Source organism: Ixodes scapularis, unplaced genomic scaffold (genome assembly GCF_016920785.2).
Source record: "Ixodes scapularis isolate PalLabHiFi unplaced genomic scaffold, ASM1692078v2 PGA_scaffold1__304_contigs__length_218370807, whole genome shotgun sequence".
NCBI classification, from domain to species: Eukaryota; Metazoa; Arthropoda; class Arachnida; order Ixodida; family Ixodidae; genus Ixodes; species Ixodes scapularis.
The window spans coordinates 99,107,730-99,126,125 of record NW_024609846.1 but is presented as its reverse complement, the minus strand read 5'-3'; the positions used below and the strand labels follow the sequence as shown (position 1 = coordinate 99,126,125).

The 18,396-nt window shown below is 44.6% G+C and overlaps 1 protein-coding gene across 2 annotated transcripts in view; it reads right to left on the bottom strand.

The window, feature by feature from the left end:
• Positions 1-18,226, bottom strand: part of LOC8031117 (carboxypeptidase D) — a 67,499-nt gene extending 49,273 nt beyond the window's left edge. Inside the window, exons 1-7 of one of the 2 annotated variants that reach the window (XM_029974689.3) lie at positions 17,279-18,226; positions 15,127-15,269; positions 10,459-10,628; positions 3,657-3,750; positions 3,056-3,269; positions 2,006-2,197; positions 980-1,260 (exon numbers count right to left, since the gene is read on the bottom strand). In XM_029974689.3, the coding sequence (XP_029830549.2) occupies positions 980-1,260; positions 2,006-2,197; positions 3,056-3,269; positions 3,657-3,750; positions 10,459-10,628; positions 15,127-15,269; positions 17,279-18,191 (2,007 nt within the window). In that variant the 5' untranslated portion in view covers positions 18,192-18,226. Of the gene's footprint in view, positions 1-979; positions 1,261-2,005; positions 2,198-3,055; positions 3,270-3,656; positions 3,751-10,458; positions 10,629-15,126; positions 15,270-15,835; positions 15,856-17,278 lie in introns of those variants that run through there. The other variant, XM_029974690.4, reaches the window with a different exon arrangement.
• Between the last annotated feature and the right edge of the window lie 170 nt (positions 18,227-18,396).

Here is an 18,396-nt window from a genome sequence, read left to right as displayed (position 1 = left end):
GCAAATATATTTAGAGACCATGAGGTCACCGAATAGAAATAAATTCAGAATGAGCACTTTAGTGCTGAAAGAAATTGAACTGACCACTCTTCTACATAAGGTCACATCAATAATTCTGAGAATAAGGATATGAAATTAATGACATTACATCTCTTCTACATTGAGGAAAGAGCTCCCCGGTGCCGCTGCTGCTCTTGAGTCTATCATTTCAGATATCAAGAATGCTTTGCGTGAACTGTTCGGACAATGAATTTCTGCTAACATGCGTCTCTTGAGTGCACTTATGAAGGGCAGCAGTTATGCAATGCCGACTTTCCCACGTTGTTCCATCCATGAAAGTGTTTGTGCATGCAATGTACAGAGCATGCAGTGTAAATTGCCCTCTTGTATTCTGCCCTCCTGCCCTGGCCCTCAAAAAGACTGGCAGTATTGCAAGATAAAAATAAAAATATAAATAAAATCGGGCAAACACGCGAGCCCCATTTGTCAAGGCAGCGCTGCCTTCACCTCTGCTGGATGTACTTGTGGGACTCCAGGGACTACACTCCATATCACGTCGAGTTCCACAGTAGCCAATGCTATGACTCGACGGGGCCAATCAAGCACTACCAAAAGTGCATCGTCGCGGCGCTCGTCGTTTATGAGCGTTGGTCGTCCCCGACTAAATCAGTCATGCACAATGATTGCAGCGTGATTCCGCGCTTTTTTCTGCGCGCGATTGGTTTGGCCAGTAATGGCAAACGCGCAAAGACGACCAGCGCCAAGATGACGTACTTTGGGTGCAACTCGACTGGCCACGTCAGACTGTAGCATTGGTTGCGGTCGGACTTTACATAAGACGGGGTATAAATATGTGCAGCTCTCACAATGTTTCAGTACCACACCTAGGACCAACGACAACTGCAACACCACAACTAAAGAGGTCTCCTTGGGAAAGGGAGGGCAGGGTCAAGAAGTTGTGAAGCAAGCATCGTCTCACTTTGGAGTAGGAGAGGGCGAGGTGCCTGAACAGCGCGTCGTCCGGAGTGGCGCTGTAGATGCGCTCCACCTTCTCCTTGTTCCCATCGTACGGGTAGTTGGCCACCAGGGCGCCCCCGTGCAGACTCGCCGAGAGCACCACGGGGCGGGCCAGCACGAAGCGCATCATGGCCGCCGTCTCAGGCTGGGGGTCGCTCGCCCCCTTCTGGTACTGGTCCGGGAAGTCCCGGTTCAGGTCCTTGTCGTGGGCATTGAACCGGCCCAGGGTGCTGCTGCGGTCCCCTGCGGCAACCCGAATGCGAGGGGTTCGACCGACGCACGAGACGCCGACGACTTCGGTGGGCGTGTTCAGCGTCCTATACAGCCCGTGTGCCGAAAGTGGTCCCAGATGGGGCAACCGACAACGTCGCGGAAGCGAAAGCGTCGCGTTGTCGAGTGTTGCAATCCTAGCAGTTGGTCGTAGAAGTCTTGTCGAAAGGCACAAGCGAACACAAGTGGCGCTGTCATCGTCGCGTCCCAACTCTCGACTGCCCGAGCTTCTAAAGACCGTCGAGCTGGAAAGCAACCTGCATCAAAACGGGCGTTTGCTGCATCCGCTTTCGCCGCTGTGCCGCCGCCAAGACTGCAGCGGACAACTGCACGACATTTCTACGATGTCCTCGAGCAGAAATCGAGAAACCACATTTGAGGACGCAGCATACTTACTGCTCGGAGACGCGTTACGGGCATAGTACCGCGGGTTTGAAAGTGTGCCGACGAGGTTCAGCCCAAACAAAAAGGTTGTTGGTCCCTCAGGAACGCGGAATAATCGACCCTCGTGCTTCCAAAACGGCAACTCGCAATGCTGGGCGACTAGTACGGCTCCTCTCCATCGGCAGCTGTGACTTATCTGCCCGGCACTTTCTACTAAAGGTTTAAAAAAAGAAATCCAAAGCTTCCAATGTCGATATCGACATATGTCGATGTACGTTTGATGGAACCTTCGAGGAAAGAAAAGAGCCCGCGGAAATGCCAGGCGTTTTCTCACCAACGTGAGCCCTCTCGTAGCCGTCGGGGTTCATGGAAGGCATGATGAAGATGCGGGTGTTGTTCACCAGGGAAGTGAGCCGCTTGGAGCGCCCGTACTGCTCGCACAGCAGGCGCGCGAGCAGGAGCAGCATCTCCCGTCCAACGACCTCATTGCCGTGGATGTTGCCCACATACTTGAACTCTGGCTCGCCTGGACACGCCGAGAGAAATGATTTGCGGTTGTTGTCTCATCGATCCAAAAGGGAGAGACGTACTTAGAAAATCAATTGCCTAGGGCTTCTTTTTCGGATAATGGTGTAGAAGCCACATGATGCAGTGATGCTAAAGATATGTCAAGGGTGGCGATGATAACACAAATACATATACACAAGCTCTCGATTACAAACAAACTGGAGCACCCCTGGAGGCACACCACCGACGCCGCGCCACATCCCACATCAACTATTTATTGGAATGTCACATTGTCAGCGTCAGTGTGAGTCCCCGTGCTCTTTTTTCCGTTGGAGTTGTTGATTCTACGTCTTCCTAGCAATGTCTTACCACTTCAGTGGCCTGAGCGAAATTAACAAGGCTCGTTACACTGCAAAACTTAGCATAAATAATGTGATGGGCAGTGATCCATTTGCATGAATGCCGCCCTGTTGAGTTAGTTTCTTTCAAAGCACCTGTGCTATGCAGAGAAGCAGGTTGGAACACTCGCAGAAGCGAGGTTTGTGGGTGTTCCTTTTCTGCAGCGCACCGTACTGGGTCAGAAGCATGCCCAACGGGGATAACCCGCCGCAATCAACATTTAGAAAAATATGAACATTGCAGTTCATGTCGATGCAAATACCGAATGGCGTATTATTCGGAACTACCCTATTCGAATATTTGAATATTCGAACAATCTTACATGCTTTAATGACTCGGAAAAAATTAAATAAGCTTCAGGCCAGGTTTGAAAAACTGTTACATATCTTGTTGGCTCGTTGTCAAACCAGACAAATGATCCCTCGCAAGTCAGAGAGTTCCCTATCGCTCGGCACTTAAAAGAGACAAGGACACGAACCTGGCTCATGGACACCAGGATTGTCGCTGATCTCGAGGACATACAGCTCCCGGTGCTCGATGGACTTGCCGATGCTGAAGAGACGGGTGAGGTGCGGGTACTTGTGGGTGAGATTCTCCAGGATCTCCACCAGCTCCTGAAAGCTGTGGTGCTTGAACACCGTCTCGCCCAGCAGCTCGAAGTCTGCGTCCACCGGTACATGCTGTGGGGGATACTGTAAGTCCAGAGATAAAAGAAAATTTAAGCATATCTTGATCACATCTGATAAACTCGGAAACGCACAGAACAGAATGCGAATGAACTAGGCACGTGCTATGTGTACGTACATGATGTCAGGCGATGTCATCACTCTGATGTCACGTGACCTCAGAGTCACATCAACTCATGACATCAAAGGATTTTATGATGTCACGTTACATGACGTCATGTGACATCATGACATCATGGTGTCACATGAAGTCGGGGCAGGACGTGACATCAGGAATGTGACATCTTGTCCCAAGTGTCAGTTGAGCGTGACGTGTCGCTTTTCTTGTGAAGCCCAGCTCCAAGAACACGTTCCGTGTTAGAAAGTTCTTTCAAACGGCAACCGCCAACTCACCTCAGTGCCGGTCTCCACAGGCTCGAGTATCACCTCCACCCAGACGGCTCTCCCCGAGTGGACTTTTATGCCCCGTTTTACAGCCTCCTTGTACCTGCAGGACACAGCATTTCTCGGAAAGATCAGTCGGTAGAGAAACGCACGAGAAAGCCAGTCAAATTTAGAAACCAGCCAAGCTCTGACCAATCTTATATCCTTTCAAACTGAGGTTAGGAGAAATTGTGGTTTTCTTCCTCATTAATGTCAAGCTTTGTGTGATGTTGGATTCTGTTCTTATTTTTTTAAGGTAAATGATAGTTCATTTATCAACCTTGAATGTATGAATAGTATGTAACTAAGAATTTATATTCGGGACTAAATATAGTTATGGGACGTGCTAGTTGCACAATCATGACATGTGAAATAAGGTTGAGCATGTCACGAATGTCTATAAAATTGTATTAGGGGCTATTCTTTACACCAGTGAGGAATTAAAGAAAAGCTGTCAAGGAGAGAAATTGTTTTACACCAATTTTCTGGAGAAGGTGGCCGGGATGAAAATATTAAAGAATAAAAGACAGGAAATAAAGTATTAGTAAAACTGACTGTTGTCTCATCTTCCCGGATTACTAAAATAAGAAAATTGGACATTCCCATTCCAATTACGGCTTATTTTCTCATGACCAGTAGTCAAATCTAGATCTGAACAAGAACTAAGCATTTGTTTTTTGTTCAATACTAATTAATCTCATCGATTAAATTAGCTTTAAAAAAAACACTTTTATGTATTATAAATTTTACTTTGAACTTGACCAAATTTTTGGTTTCGTACCAGCACCATACAAGTTTTTAAATGCTGCACTTTTTTTTTTTTTTTTTTTTTTTTAATAAATGTTTGTTAATAAAAAGAAAGCCACCTTGAGGGCATGAAGTCCAACCCTTACCGCCAAATGCCCGTAGCCTTTGCTGGTCCTCACATAAAAGAGACTAAAGCATGTGGATATATGCAAAAAAACAAGGACGAGAAACTGAGTGGCACACAGGACAGGTCTTGTGTGCCACATATATCCTTGTCCTCATTTTTCTGGCATATTTCCCCATTATGAATCAGAACAACTTGCAGTCATAACACTGTCAAAGATTCTCCAAGCTGCCAAACTTTTTTGGCTGACCCTGACCCCAAGTGAAGTGTTCTTTTAGTTTAAGAACTATTTTAGAAGATTCGAGCCATTTATCGGTCCATTACTATGTGACAGACACTCCCTACTATATACATTGTTTATGAGTACTGTACACTTCCGTACTACTTTAATGCATTAACGTCAAGGCTGAGTGGGGTTCCTTGGCTATCAGTCAAGGCAAGAAAAGGTTCCTCAAGATTAAAATTTCTGAGATCCCCCGAATTAAAGGGGCACTCAGGTGCTTCTTGTAGAAGCTTGTTTTTGAAGACATATTGTTTGTTGGACTTTAGTCAGTAAAAATGACCAGTTCAAGATGCCAACACATAAGAGCAATTATGTTTTCTTTTAGGATGCTTACGGCGCATAGCCTGAGTTATCACCATTAATAGACTATCTCAGAATCCACTTGCGTGTCCCTTTAAGGGATTGAACATTTAAAGAAAGTCAATTTTAATTTTATTTATGGTTTTAAAGACTGCATAGTAAGCTCCAATTAAGCGTGGAAGTGCTACTATGAAAGAAAACACCTTGAGGCACCCTTGGCTGCAAAGCTGCACTGAAGAAAAACAGCTTGAGATTAAGAACTCCCCAAGAAAAAAACATTTACGTACAGCATCATGATGCCAGCTGCAAAGCAACTTTTTGAAAACCATGCAACAAAACATTAAAAAAAAGTTAAGGCTCAGTTTCTAGACAAAGCGTTAAGGGCTTGATCGACACAAAGGAATAACGTAGGGAAGACGCAGCAAAAACCGACAAAGTGGAAAAGAAGGAAGACTGCGATGTCTTAACCAAGCAGGAATATTTCAGATGGAAAGTGGCATTGTCATGCAGCTGGCATTTCTTAAACAAAGGAGTGCTTCATCCTGCCATATTGAACAATCCAAGTTTCCCGGAGAAAGAAAGCTAAAGCAAGGTTTGAAAGATTGTATGAATGGTGCATACTGCAACCCCCATTTGCACTTCATAAAAAAAAAAAAAAAATCTAGCAAAAAATGTTGTGCATTATGCTAGCAGGAAATGTTTTACGAGTATCTTCCAACTAGATCTACAAGTAATTCCCGGCTGGTGGTAGACACTTCAAGTTGAGATGGCAAAGTTCACTGAAGTGTGTGTCATTGGCAATGACTACCTTGAACACCCCCGATTTAATATGGTAAAGGTGGCACTGTTGTTGGCATTTTAAAGAGAGACATGTGCACATGAGCAAACCATGCTTCTGTCTTCTTTGTTTTTCACTGTGTTGTATGGGGTGACTGAAATAACCAGGCTCAATCTAGAACCGGCTGTAAAAATCAGTGCCTGCATGTAGCGATCCAAACTTTTCGTCAAAGGTGTATTTCACAGGCCAGTTTCATCTTATAAAATTACAAAACGTAGCTCCCTTTCTGTAAAAAGTAGGGCCAAACACGTGGTGAATGATGTTGATTGGGGCGAAGCCCTGGTGGTGCTGATGATACTGATTTTGTTCATAGGCAGTGCTGATGGTGCTTATTTTTTTTATAGCTCATAGGTAGTGCCGAGTTCTGGGTTGCGTTTCGACTTCATTATTACTGCTTTATGGTCGGTGAAATGCAGAGCCAGTGGTTCTTCTAGTGGATCAGCTTGGATCCGCTAGAAGCTGTGGACCGCTTAAGTCAACGGTCCATGTCAGAAAGAGAATGTGTGGTATGGAACGTGGTTATATACGCATTTGAGCATTTGACCGCAGCGCCCTCTCGTCTATAAACGTTGAGCGGCTACATGCAACGTTTCATCCATGACAGAAACCCGAGCTCTTGAGTTACTACCCCATCTCAGAGCCCCCTACTCGTCCCGCAGTCGTGGCCGAGTGCTTAAGGCGATAGACTAGAAATCCATTGGGGTCTCCTTGCACAGGTTCGAATCCTGTCGACTGCGCAAACATTTCTTCTTTTTTTAAGAAGACAGATGGGATGGCAATCGATGTGAGCACGGACGCCGGACGGACAAGGCCAGACCCTAAGGAGCTTCGTCCCTAAAAACCTGCCAGGGTCAAGAGTGGACAGCGACGCAGACGACCGAGTCGAGTGGCGGGGCACAGCATGCACTGATAGCTGGTGTCAAGTGCAGCGTCGGAAGGTGCAGCTGACCAGCGAAAGAAAGCAGACGAAATCCGTCGGCAGCAAGAACATTGTTATTATGCATCCGTTTTTTTTTTTTTTTTTTTTTCGAGCACTGCTTTTGGGAATTTGTTTCCGGCTTGAGTGGTGTCACCGTCAGCATAACCGCACGCATTGCATTATGGGAATAATGCAATTGAGCATAACTGCACGTTGCATTATGGAAAAATTTCACAACTCAATTTAGCAGAAAAATTTTTGCAAAATTTCCCCATTAAATTTAGCAGGAAAATTTTTCCCCTAAATTTAGCAAGGAAATCTTTCTTTTACATTTAGTGGGAGAATTTTTAGCTAAGTTTAGTGGTAACAATTCCCCACTAAATTTAGCAGCAAAATTACCCCGCTAAATTTAAAATAAAAATTTCCACACTAAATTTAATGGAAAAAATTCCCCCTAACTTTAGCGAAAAATTTCCCTGCTAAATTGAGCGGAAAAACTTCCCCGCTAAATTTAACGGAAAAAATTTGCCGCTAAGTTTAGCGGAAAAGTTTCCCCGCTAAGTTTAGTGGAAAAATGTCCCTGCTAAATTTAGTGGAAATATTTTCCGGTAAATGGGAGGGGAGCAGGAGAGGAGGAGGCGGTATGGAGGGGGAGGAGCCACCCCTCCTCCTTGTCCTCCAGAGCTGCGCTCTAATTTGGCATTACAAAGAATTGTAAAAGCCTTTCATTTTTTACTTCAAGTTTGTACATAACATAAATGATTGTGTTCATTTTCATAGACCACGGTCGTCGCGAGCCGTCTCGAGGTAGCGCCATCTATCAATACAGGCGCCAAATGTGTCCTGCCACTCGACTCTGTCGTCTGCTTCAGCCGTTGACCCAGGCAAGTATTTTTACCATACCTTTTACAGAAAGGAAGCTACGCTTTGTTATTTTACTAGATGAAACCGACCTGTGAAATACAACTTTGACGAAAAGTTTGGATTGCTACGTGCAGGCACCAATTTTTGACAGCCCAATTTAGATCGAGCCTGGTTAGTTCAGTTTCCCCAGAGCCTTTAGGTTCTGAGTTACCCTATATACGCAAGTTTCATTATTAGTGCGGTATCTTGTCCAATGAGGCGCTAAGCAAGAAAACACAACAGATACACCCTCTGCTTATACTTAGAAGTGATTTTAACACAAGCTGCACGTTGATGATCCTTACCAACTATAGCATTTAAAGGGACACTTACACCCCCCAAACATTTTTTTTTGTGCCAGGCCATTTCGGTGTTAGAAGACTACCCAATTAATATTTTGCTACAGTGTCACATATATTTTTAATAAAGTTATAAAAATGCAACTGCTTGACACCGAAACCAAAAATGAACTGGGGAGGAGTAAAAAACATAGCGTAGAATATTGCGCATCTGCCCATACTACACTAAGCGCCCATACTCAAATTTGTAAGATTTGAGAAAATATGCACAGTACATTGATATGTAAACTTGATGACCGGAAAAGTGCCCATATTTTACAAGCACCCAGTATTTTACGGTGGAGGAGGAGAAAGATAGTAAAAATCAAGCAGCTGTGCAACTTTTTGTTTTTAGAGCGCAGCTCTTAGGGGCCCGTTTCCAGCCTGAGCGGCGTCGGCGTCGGCGTAACCGGAGGGGGGTCACGTGACCCCCCCCCCCCCCCCTCCCCCGAGATCATGTGACCCCCCCGGGGTCACGTGACTACCCGCAGGTGACGTGACCCCCCTCAGTACCCTTCCCTACTCCTCCTCAAGAGCTGCGCTCCAATTCGGCGTTACAGGGATTTGTAAACGGCTTTCACTTTTTTTTTTTCAATTAACGTATTTGCAGTTTTTTAGAAGCCACAAAAATGATATTATATTTTTTGTCCATTTCAAGTACTGAGTGTGAGCCTTCGATGACCCACAACTTTGATTATCTTAGGTGGTTGCGTCTAAATCATATAAAACGGCACTTGACCACGAAGAAGAGAGCAAGCGCCACTTAAAACGGCCAACTCTCGATCGGCAGTTTTCAGACGAAAAGAAAACTAATTTCAAGCTGCAAATTGCGTTCTGGGTAGTTAAGCTCTTGTATGTTATGCACAAATAAAAACTTTGCCGAGTATAAATACCCTGTCAGTGTCCCTTTAAATAACAGACTGCAAACAGTCAAAAATAAATAATTGCATAACCAAGCAATTAGGTATGTGTTTTCATTATTAATTTCACACTCCTGTAATCCCACATGAAAATAAGCTGCAGTTTCCAGCTGGAAATAAAGATTTCCAGCCACATTTTCGGCTAAATTATACAGCAGCAGCTGGAAATCCTGTTTACAGATAGATGGAAATGGATGCTGCTCATGCTGGAAATCAGAAATTCCAGCTTGGAAGTACATGATCCACCTGGAAGTTTCCCAGCTAGGTGAGGAAAAATCGAATTTCCAGCAAGAAATTTGTCCATTTCTGGGTGGAAACAGCCTGGAATTCGGCTGGTAAAATAGATTTCCAGCTCCAGCTGTAGTCCACTTCCGGTTCCATAACACAGCCTGGACTGGAAGCATTTCTATGTGGGATGTTAAATTAATAATGCTCCACAAGAGCCAAAACTGTTTCTAGCATGGTTATCAATGTCGGCGGAAATACATGTCATCACGACGTATAGGAAGGTTTGATAGAAAAGTGCACAGGTGAAAACAACGAACAACATGTTGTTTGCCCTCTGGAACTCTTTTCGTGGGATTCAGTTCACAAACAAACAATGAAACAGACAGGAAATAAAAAATCTGCAGCTGTATTTTGATCTATCTATCAAACCCCTCCAGTGCAGAATTGCCACGTTTTTATGAAGCGTCGTCTCGTTGTCCTTTCCCGTTTCTTCTTTGTTGCGATGACATGGGGAAGGCACAGACTGAGGTCACAAAGACTCGCACGGGGTGAATGATAATATGTCGACACGCAACGCGTGCGAGCATGCTCAGTTAGTTGGCGGCGCAGGTGTGTATGTGTGTGTGGCAGGTGGCCAACTCTGCTGCCCTTCACGTCCATCCGAAGGCACGCTTTCAAACATGCCTTCGGACAATATAAAATCTAGGTTTGCTTTCGTTAGAATGCAATTCTGCATTAGGCGTTGCGACTCGTACACGTCCAAACCATCTGAACTGACGCACAATACACCAAGAGGGTGGCTGCTCTGAATCGCCAAACACGATAGTGCGCGATGGATGCTCGTAATCTAGCTTGCGGCGCATCATCAGCATTACTCAGTTCAGCTCTGCTCAGTTTATGAATCGCTATACGAAGGGGGAAGGAGGCCGAGGGAGGTGAACCGGTTCTCAGGTGACATGAACACTATGTTTGCGCATTCCGCATTGCCATTGGCTGCCCTTCAGTCAGACTGTCAAGCGGTGATTATCTAGCAAGTCAGTCGCATGCAGGAGCGCCGATTCAAGATTCCAGCATGACTGAACCTGTTGGATATGTTTGTCGTTCAGACGGTTCGTACATCGGATCAGATAGTCTCGGCACATGTGTTTCGCGCACTAATGAGGGACACGCACCCTGGACAGGAGACGCGCAAAGAGTATTCCCCGGGCAGCAGGAGCCTCCAGAACTCCCCCCGGTCGGTGGTGGTCAAGTTGTGGTCAATGCCCTCCACCCAGACGGCCGCCTTGTCCACCGGACGCCCGCTGCCAAACTCCTTCACCACCCCCTTGATGCCCATGTGCACCTGCGAACGCATGTGCCGTTTGTTAGCCATCCAAGAGACCCTTTTCAAAAGCGTGCAACACTGGTTGCTGCCTCGATTATCCGAGGCCACCATGCTTTGGACACAAGCGCAAGATACAGTCATTCACTTTGCACAGGGAGCAATCTCCAAAATATGCCAGGCACCAGTGGTGTTTGATGGGCTTTAGAAAAGGTTTTATTTCTCCTAGCTAACGAGCAAAAATATCAAACTCTAATGCAAAATAGCCAGATTGCACTTTCACTGGGAAAAAATAAGAGTAATTGCAACCATGCACAAAAAAAAACATTATGAAGACTTGGCTAACTTTTGGCATACTTTTGCATTAACATTCTGCAAATAATAGTTCACATCAAAGAGGACAGCATTATACTGCTTTCATAATATGCATGCAAACCACAATGTTTTCTTTTTTTTTTCCTTTGTTTTAAAAAAGGTTGGAATGATATGGCACAAATCCAACTGCATACCTGTCAGGTTTGGAGAAACAAAATCCGGGAGAATTTCTAAGCGGGGGGGGTTGCAGTTTTTAAAAATAAATATGGATAACAAATGTACCATGAAGATAACTTCATTACATTTAAATTGCACTGTTGCAATTTTTTTTAAGTTTTAAGTTATTTTTAGAAGATATGTTAGAAGCAGTCCAAAACCGTGCAGCACGGTTTATTCATCGAAATTATACCTTCCCTACTAGTATCACCACTCTTAAAGCTCAACTTGGTCTCCCCTCTCTCAAAACGCGTAGGACTGTATCCGCCTTAACTATTCTTCATAAATTTTACTACCATCTTCCTTTACAGAAAACTTTGTACTGTATACCCGCTCCTCATATCTCCCGTCGCTTAGATAATTCCTGCAAACTATTTTTATCCACTCCCAGGACCAATACCTTTAAATTTTCTCCCCTGCAGCTTTCCGTTACCAATTGGAATAAACTACCAGATTCAATAGTAACCATATCGGACACTTCAAAATTTAGAGAAGCACTTGCCACCTTCTACGGCTCGTAACTGGCATTTTTGCTATCTTTTGTTTGTTTTCCTTGTTTGTACCGTGTACTTAAATCTTAGAAATACTGCCTGCCCCCCTTATGTAAAGCCCCACGTGGGCATTTAAGGGATAAATAAATGAAATGAAATGAAATGAAATACTAGCAAGATACAGTTGGGCCTCGCTATCATTGCATGTGGGGAGGGGGTAATTTGATTTTTCCGGGAGATTTTTCTGTCAATCGTAAACCGTGCAAATTGGTCAAAGTTCGGGAGTCTCCCAGGTAATACAGGAGACTTGGCAGGTATGCAGCTGTACTTTACATAACCTTGGTAGAACATGCTCGGAGCAAATGTAAGGACAAGAGTGTGTTGTGAATAGAAGGTTCTAGGCTAGCCTTCTATAATAAACCAAATAAAGGGCAACTGTTTTTTGCTAGGAATGACTCCAGAACAAAATAGAGCAAAGTACATTTTTCTGTGCCGTGACCTCTTTTACAGCAACAGTTTTACACTAATTCCACTTATGGGGGCTGCAGCTTAAGTCGAGACTGCATTTGGATTTGTTGTATTAAAATAGAAAAGGCACTTAATAAGCCCCTATAATCCATTTCATACTTAGATCACAATGCTGTCAAAGCTACTGAAGAAGCATATGGCTTCGTCTAGCATCTCATTTGCACAAGAGTATGTGCAAATCAAAAGGCAAATCCGGACAAAGGCTGTGCCAGCAGCTTTGGCAGCACTGTACACTAAGTATGAAACAGCTGCAAAGAAAATAAGACTCAGATAGCCTTTAGAATGAAAGCAGCCACTGAGCGAAAAAACATCTAAAACAAGCCTTTTCTTAGGCAGTAGTGCATCAGTCATTATAATTTCTGGAATGCATTTCATATTAAAGGAGCGAACAGCCTCTACACACACTCCCTCTGATTTGTGTAAACAAATGTGAGACATGTCACATGCTTTCTAAATAACTTAAAACATTTTCTTTTTCTAAGTTTCTTACTTTTAAGACTGCACTTAGACAAAGCCAAAACCAATTGGAGTCTCATCATGTTGCAAAAAAGGCATTTTAAGGATTACCATCAATTGTGGAAGAGCCCTCGTTGGTCAAGCTGGCAAGCGCATAACTACCAGTATCAATTGTTCTGCTCAGCGTAAAATCCCGACCTGCTGGTGTGAACTTCAGGAACAAGTGTGTTTCGCACTTGTCGCTCAATGTGTTCTCAGAAGACAAGAAGGATATAAAAAGCATGCATGATTACTGTGAAAAAGACAATGGTATATAAAAAAATGCAATTTCTTTAAAACCTTGATGATGTATGCACATGCATATGCTAATGTGCATTTGGAGGTCCCCGTCCTACAAGCACCAAAGCGCCACAATCTGTTCAACAGAGCGTGCAAGAAGAGTGCGTGTAAGAAGAGTGCGTGCAAGAACTGAATTGGAGCAAAGATTGTCGTTTAGTTCCTCTTTCGAAAGACTGCTTGCGATGCGTGCCGATGAAAACAAGGATAAGAAATTTGTCAAGTTCACCGAGAAAACTTCCATAAAAATCTGCATGCTTCCTGCCCTGCTTGGTTGCCTCAAAATGATGGAGCAGTTTTCTGAAACTGCGCAAATCAAACATTACACCGGCAAACTTATTGTCTAAATCAAGGTGTAAAGGGCAACTGAAAATGTAAACTAGCTATCTTTGAAAAAACCAGTTCCAACAATAATTTTGTGAAGTACCTTTTAGATTGTAAAAGCTTGGTCTGCTGGGCAAGTTGGTAGTGGACATTCATATTAAAAATAGCGCAAAAGAGACGGGACAAAAAGACGAAGAAGCACACGTTTGTCCTGTGTGCTTCTTCGTCTTTTTGTCCCGTCTCTTTTGCGCTATTTTTAATATGAATACCTTTTAGATCAACTCCCATTTTGGCTGAACACCTTCATTCAGTTGGAAGCAAGTATGGCATCCTCTCAACTCCAAACATCCTTTAGCAACATTTTGTATTGTTCGTTGTTTACCCTTTATGAGTGTGCTGCACGAGCCTCCCAGGACACAGACTTTCTCGGGTTCAATATGCAGGCATCTACAGAGGTAACTAGATTAAAGACGACTAACAGGCCTTGGAAGTCATGTTCCCCCTTACATATAACTTATAACTTTCTGCATCTAAGAGCCCCAAAAACTAGTTACGACATTCAGCCCCATAATGTGGTGTCAATGAAATTAACATAGCTGCGCATTAACGCGAGTATACACTGCACAAAACCTGCACCTGTCCCTCCTTTTCGGAAAGACTTTGTTTCACCTTTGATTATATGTAGGTGCAACGCATTCCCCAACGGCCGGTAATACCTATTTCACGACTTTAGCTCGCCCAACCCAACATCCTCAAAACAATAACTGATAATTAATGGGGACAAGAATGTTTTGTCTCTTCCTCACACCTGCAAGTGCTGAAAAAAAAAAAAAAAATCCCATTAGCGAATTTTTCTTAGGTTGTGCGTCATTGCCTTCACGTTTATAAATGCAGGACCTGCCTGAAAAAAAAGAAAAAAAAAAAAGAAAAAAAAATGCTAGGAGCAGCCAAACCAGTTTGCTTTGTCAGGAGTGACCAGTTGGACAGCCTTTCTTTTGGGGGGGGGCCAGCTCTGGCCCCTTTGAATGGGCGGGCGGTGGGTAAGCACCTTTTGACAGACTGCTTTTTTATCCAGTTTACTCTAGCCATTGTTGTTGTTGTTTATGCTCTGGCCACCCTCTCTGCATCTAGGTCAAATGCCTGCCCTCCCTCCCTTCCAATCTCCTTCTCTAATTGCCTCGGAACCAGCACAGGAAAAACCTGCCTCGCAAGGAAGGGGGAAGAAAGAGCTATTGGAAAGAAATGAGGTGACCAGAAGAGGAAAAGAAAGAGAACTGGACTGGACACTTGGGTTTCACTAGAGAAGCTTTAGGTTTCACCAGCCAGGATGTCTGCCTGACACTTTCTCGGTGGGTATCACAACCAAGGGAATACCTATTGATCTTAGTGGCATTAAAAAGGCTTTCAAAATTAACTGTGCCTGATGTAGCTCAACGTTTAAGTATTCTGCAACACAATGTACTACTTTCTGCCTCCCTTTGAGCACATTTACAGTGCTGTTTATTTCAAGTATTTTTTCGTGTTACCTAAAGTCCTATAAAAGACAGTATTACAAAAATCTTCCATTTAAAAAAAAAGTGTACTACTATATTTTTATTTTTTTAGGAAGGGATAAGAACATATAGATTTCTGCACTAATGAAGGTTTGAGCATGTACCATTTTCTCGCTCCTTTTGTTCTTTGTTTTTCAGCCTTGCATATAAAATTCTCCACATGCGATGCAAAACTTTGGCTCTGCGAGCCGACATGACAATGCTGACTGCTGCACATGCACCGTTTTGAAAGAATTCCTAAGTGCACTCCAGCAACCTGAGTGCATCAGTTGTAAAGCTGCTTGAAAAATATTTCCTCACCTGTTCCATGAAGGTGAGCAGGGCATTCTTGTTCATGTTCCACTCCTTGACAAGCTCACTGGCTTGAGGGTATTTGCAGCATGACAGTTCAAGGGTGATTTCATAGCAGTTGGTGAACACATAGTTGAAATCTTGCATGGTTCCTACAGAACAAAGATGGACCATTTCTGTCAAGCCCTGGAAGACTCCATGTGAAGCTTCTAATCACACACAGGCTGGCATCTGCGACAATAAAAATTTCTAAGGAAAAAATCTAAAATAAACAGCCCTTTGCACATTCACTTGCCAATGACTTGTTTTAGTCACCTACTTCTAATCTTTTTCCACATAATGCGAGCACATTCGGCATGTATACCTACGTTACAAACATTTTTTTGATGCTTGGATAATTTGGCAAAAGGTATGTTACTAGGAGAAATGTATTTTTCTCTAATAGTCGCTCTGCAACTATCTTCTAACTCTATAACCTGTTGTAGGCATTTTCCACATTACAAGGGTTCAATATATTGAATTTCAATAACTAAGCAAAATTCGGAGGGATTTTAACCGACAAACAAACTGCCCATGCTACATTATGCCTCCAATGCAAAAGTTGTGATAGTCATAATTACTAAACCAGCAGATCTTCAAGAGCTACTATTCTAAGGAAGTGTAACATGTTGCCGTCAATGAATGAAACCCCATTTATCCCCAGTGCTACTTCACTCACTAAAAATGGCATTCCATTAAATTAATGGCTAATTAAGACAACTTGATAGAAACCAAACAAAGGTTTTCTTTTTCTGGAGTCACATATTAAATTGAGCACTTCCTAACGGGAAAGGGTCTTCTTATCAAGGAATCTCCAATGCCATCAATCTGTTACGTAAACATTAAGATTGCATTTTAGTGATTCTTTGTTCTTGCTCCATCTTTGCGATGCCTCTTTGAAGCAGCCACTCCAAGTATAGCAAGGTGGAACAGGCGACCTTTAGATAGCCCTCATCGCTGCACAGCTGTTCAAGTTCACATAAACTCATACGTAGGTCCGTCGTAAAGACACGAATGTATAGAAAAATCACCTAAAAAAGCCACAACACCCACACAAATAAAATAATTTCAAATGAACCTTTTTTTTTTTTTTCTTCTTTTTTTTTATCAAACAGTAGCAGGTGTTTGCTCTCATGTCGCCCATTGCTCTGCCTTGTGAAACTCCACAAGAGACGTCAGTCCAGGTTTTCCCCACCCTCTCGCCTCGAACACTGAATGAAAGATAGCACGATGATCGACATGGGTCTGGGGTGAAGAAAAAAAAAAAAAAAAAGAAAAAAGAAAGAACTTGCGCAGTAGTAATAAAGACCGGGGAAAACCCCATATATATCTCCCCCGAAACCCAGCCGACATCTGGATCCCGTCGTAACACGCTGATCACGATCCTATCCCAAGATCTTTAAACAGCTCAAACGATCGGAGTAGGGGCAGCAGCACAGCAAACGAGCGAGCAGCAGCCTCGATCGGTGGGGGGTGCTCAGGCCGCTCATGCCCATTTCCGTCGTTTTTCTCAAGGGCTTCCTCCCGCCCACTCTCGCGCTCTCTCCGGGGATCGGACCGCGACGGGCCCACGCCGGTCGATAAAGACGAAACGCCAGCCGCCTTATTTCACGTGGAGCGGAAACACTTCGCGGACCGCTCAATTCACACTCGTTGCCGAACGGATACGCTGCTTTGGCTCGCTTGTTTTTTTATCGATGAAAAGATTAATTCGACTCAACGGATAGTCGACTAGGAAAAAGAGCTGCTCAACGAGGACAGAGCAAGGAGAGTCGAATTTTTTTATCCATAGACTTATGCTGGTGCGATGGTAGAGAGCTTTCCAAACGTTCACCAACTCGCCCAACAACAAACTATTTTACTCCAAACAGGTCCGACGTTGTCGACTCAAACCGACAAAACACCATACATCATTTCAACGAGGATAAGGCACGGAAGCTCGGTTGTTTTGGGAAGTCAGATTAGTGCAGGAGAAGAGAGCAAGCGTCTGCAAACTCTCCCTGACAGAATAGAGGAGGCAGGTAGTCGTAGCACCGTTTACGTGCCAGAAGGGAGTCGGTGTCGACATACTCCCGATGTGCCGCGCCCTCGTGTAAACGCAGTCACGGAACGAGGACCTCACCTGATTCGGGCATCCAGCTGGCACCGTTCACCACGCCGTCCGTAAAGTCCTCGTCGCACTGAGGGCTCTTGAACATGGTCAGGTGCGTCGTTGAGTAAGTCCGTGCCAGGTGCCGAAAGAGATCGTTGTCGGGCGTCGGATTCTCCGTGCGCGAAAGGTCCGACGACTCCGTACCGCTGTCCACGGCGAACGGTCCGCCCGGTCGACCGTCGTACGGGTAGCCCGCCACCAGCAGGCCTCCGTGAAGGCTTGCCGACAGCACAAACGGCTCCTTGACCATCCAAGTCATCGCGGCCAGTGTCTCGGGCTCGCGGCCCGCCGTCAACGCGCGCAGGTCGGCGTCTTTGTACTGGTCTGGGAAGTTGGCGTTGATGTCGACGTAGTGGCGGTTGAAGCGACCCGTGTGGAGTCCCGAGCCGCTGCAGTCTCCCTCAGTAGAGTTGGCGAAGCCGTCCGGATTCAGCGACGGGCAGAGGTGCAGCTCGGTGGTGTTGATGAGGCGAGTGACCCGGGGATCGGTGCCGTAGTTCTCGAGGAGGTACTCCATGAGGAACAGGAGCAACTGGCGACCGAGGGCCTCGTTGCCGTGTACGTTCGCCGTATATCTAAACACGGGCTTGCCTATCGTTCGTGTATGCGGCGTGTCCGTGCTGATTTTGAGCACCTGTAGCTCGCGGTTCTCGACGCTCCTGCCGATGCTGTAAACGGTGGCAAGCGACGAATGCTTACGGGCGAGTTCTTGCATAAACTCGATTGTGGCGTTATGGTCCAGGTATTTGGGGACGGGGAACGACCCATCGTCTTTGTCCGCGGCACACACTACACTGAAAAAGACGAGAGCGATCACGAGTGGACACATCACAACACACCGAGGACGGCGACCATACACGTCAAACGCACCACTCGGCGCCATGTTGTCATCAGTCTTAGCTTCACAGTGTTGACGAGTGAAATAACAAGTAAGGCGGTGGTTGTCCATTTGGCCCGCTAATACCGCTTGTTTATTTAATAAAAAAACTAAATATAATTTTAAATATATAAATAAGCTGCTTTATTAATTTTATAATATTTGTATTCTTGTGATTTACGTGAAACTGTAAAAAAACTTCAAGATACCC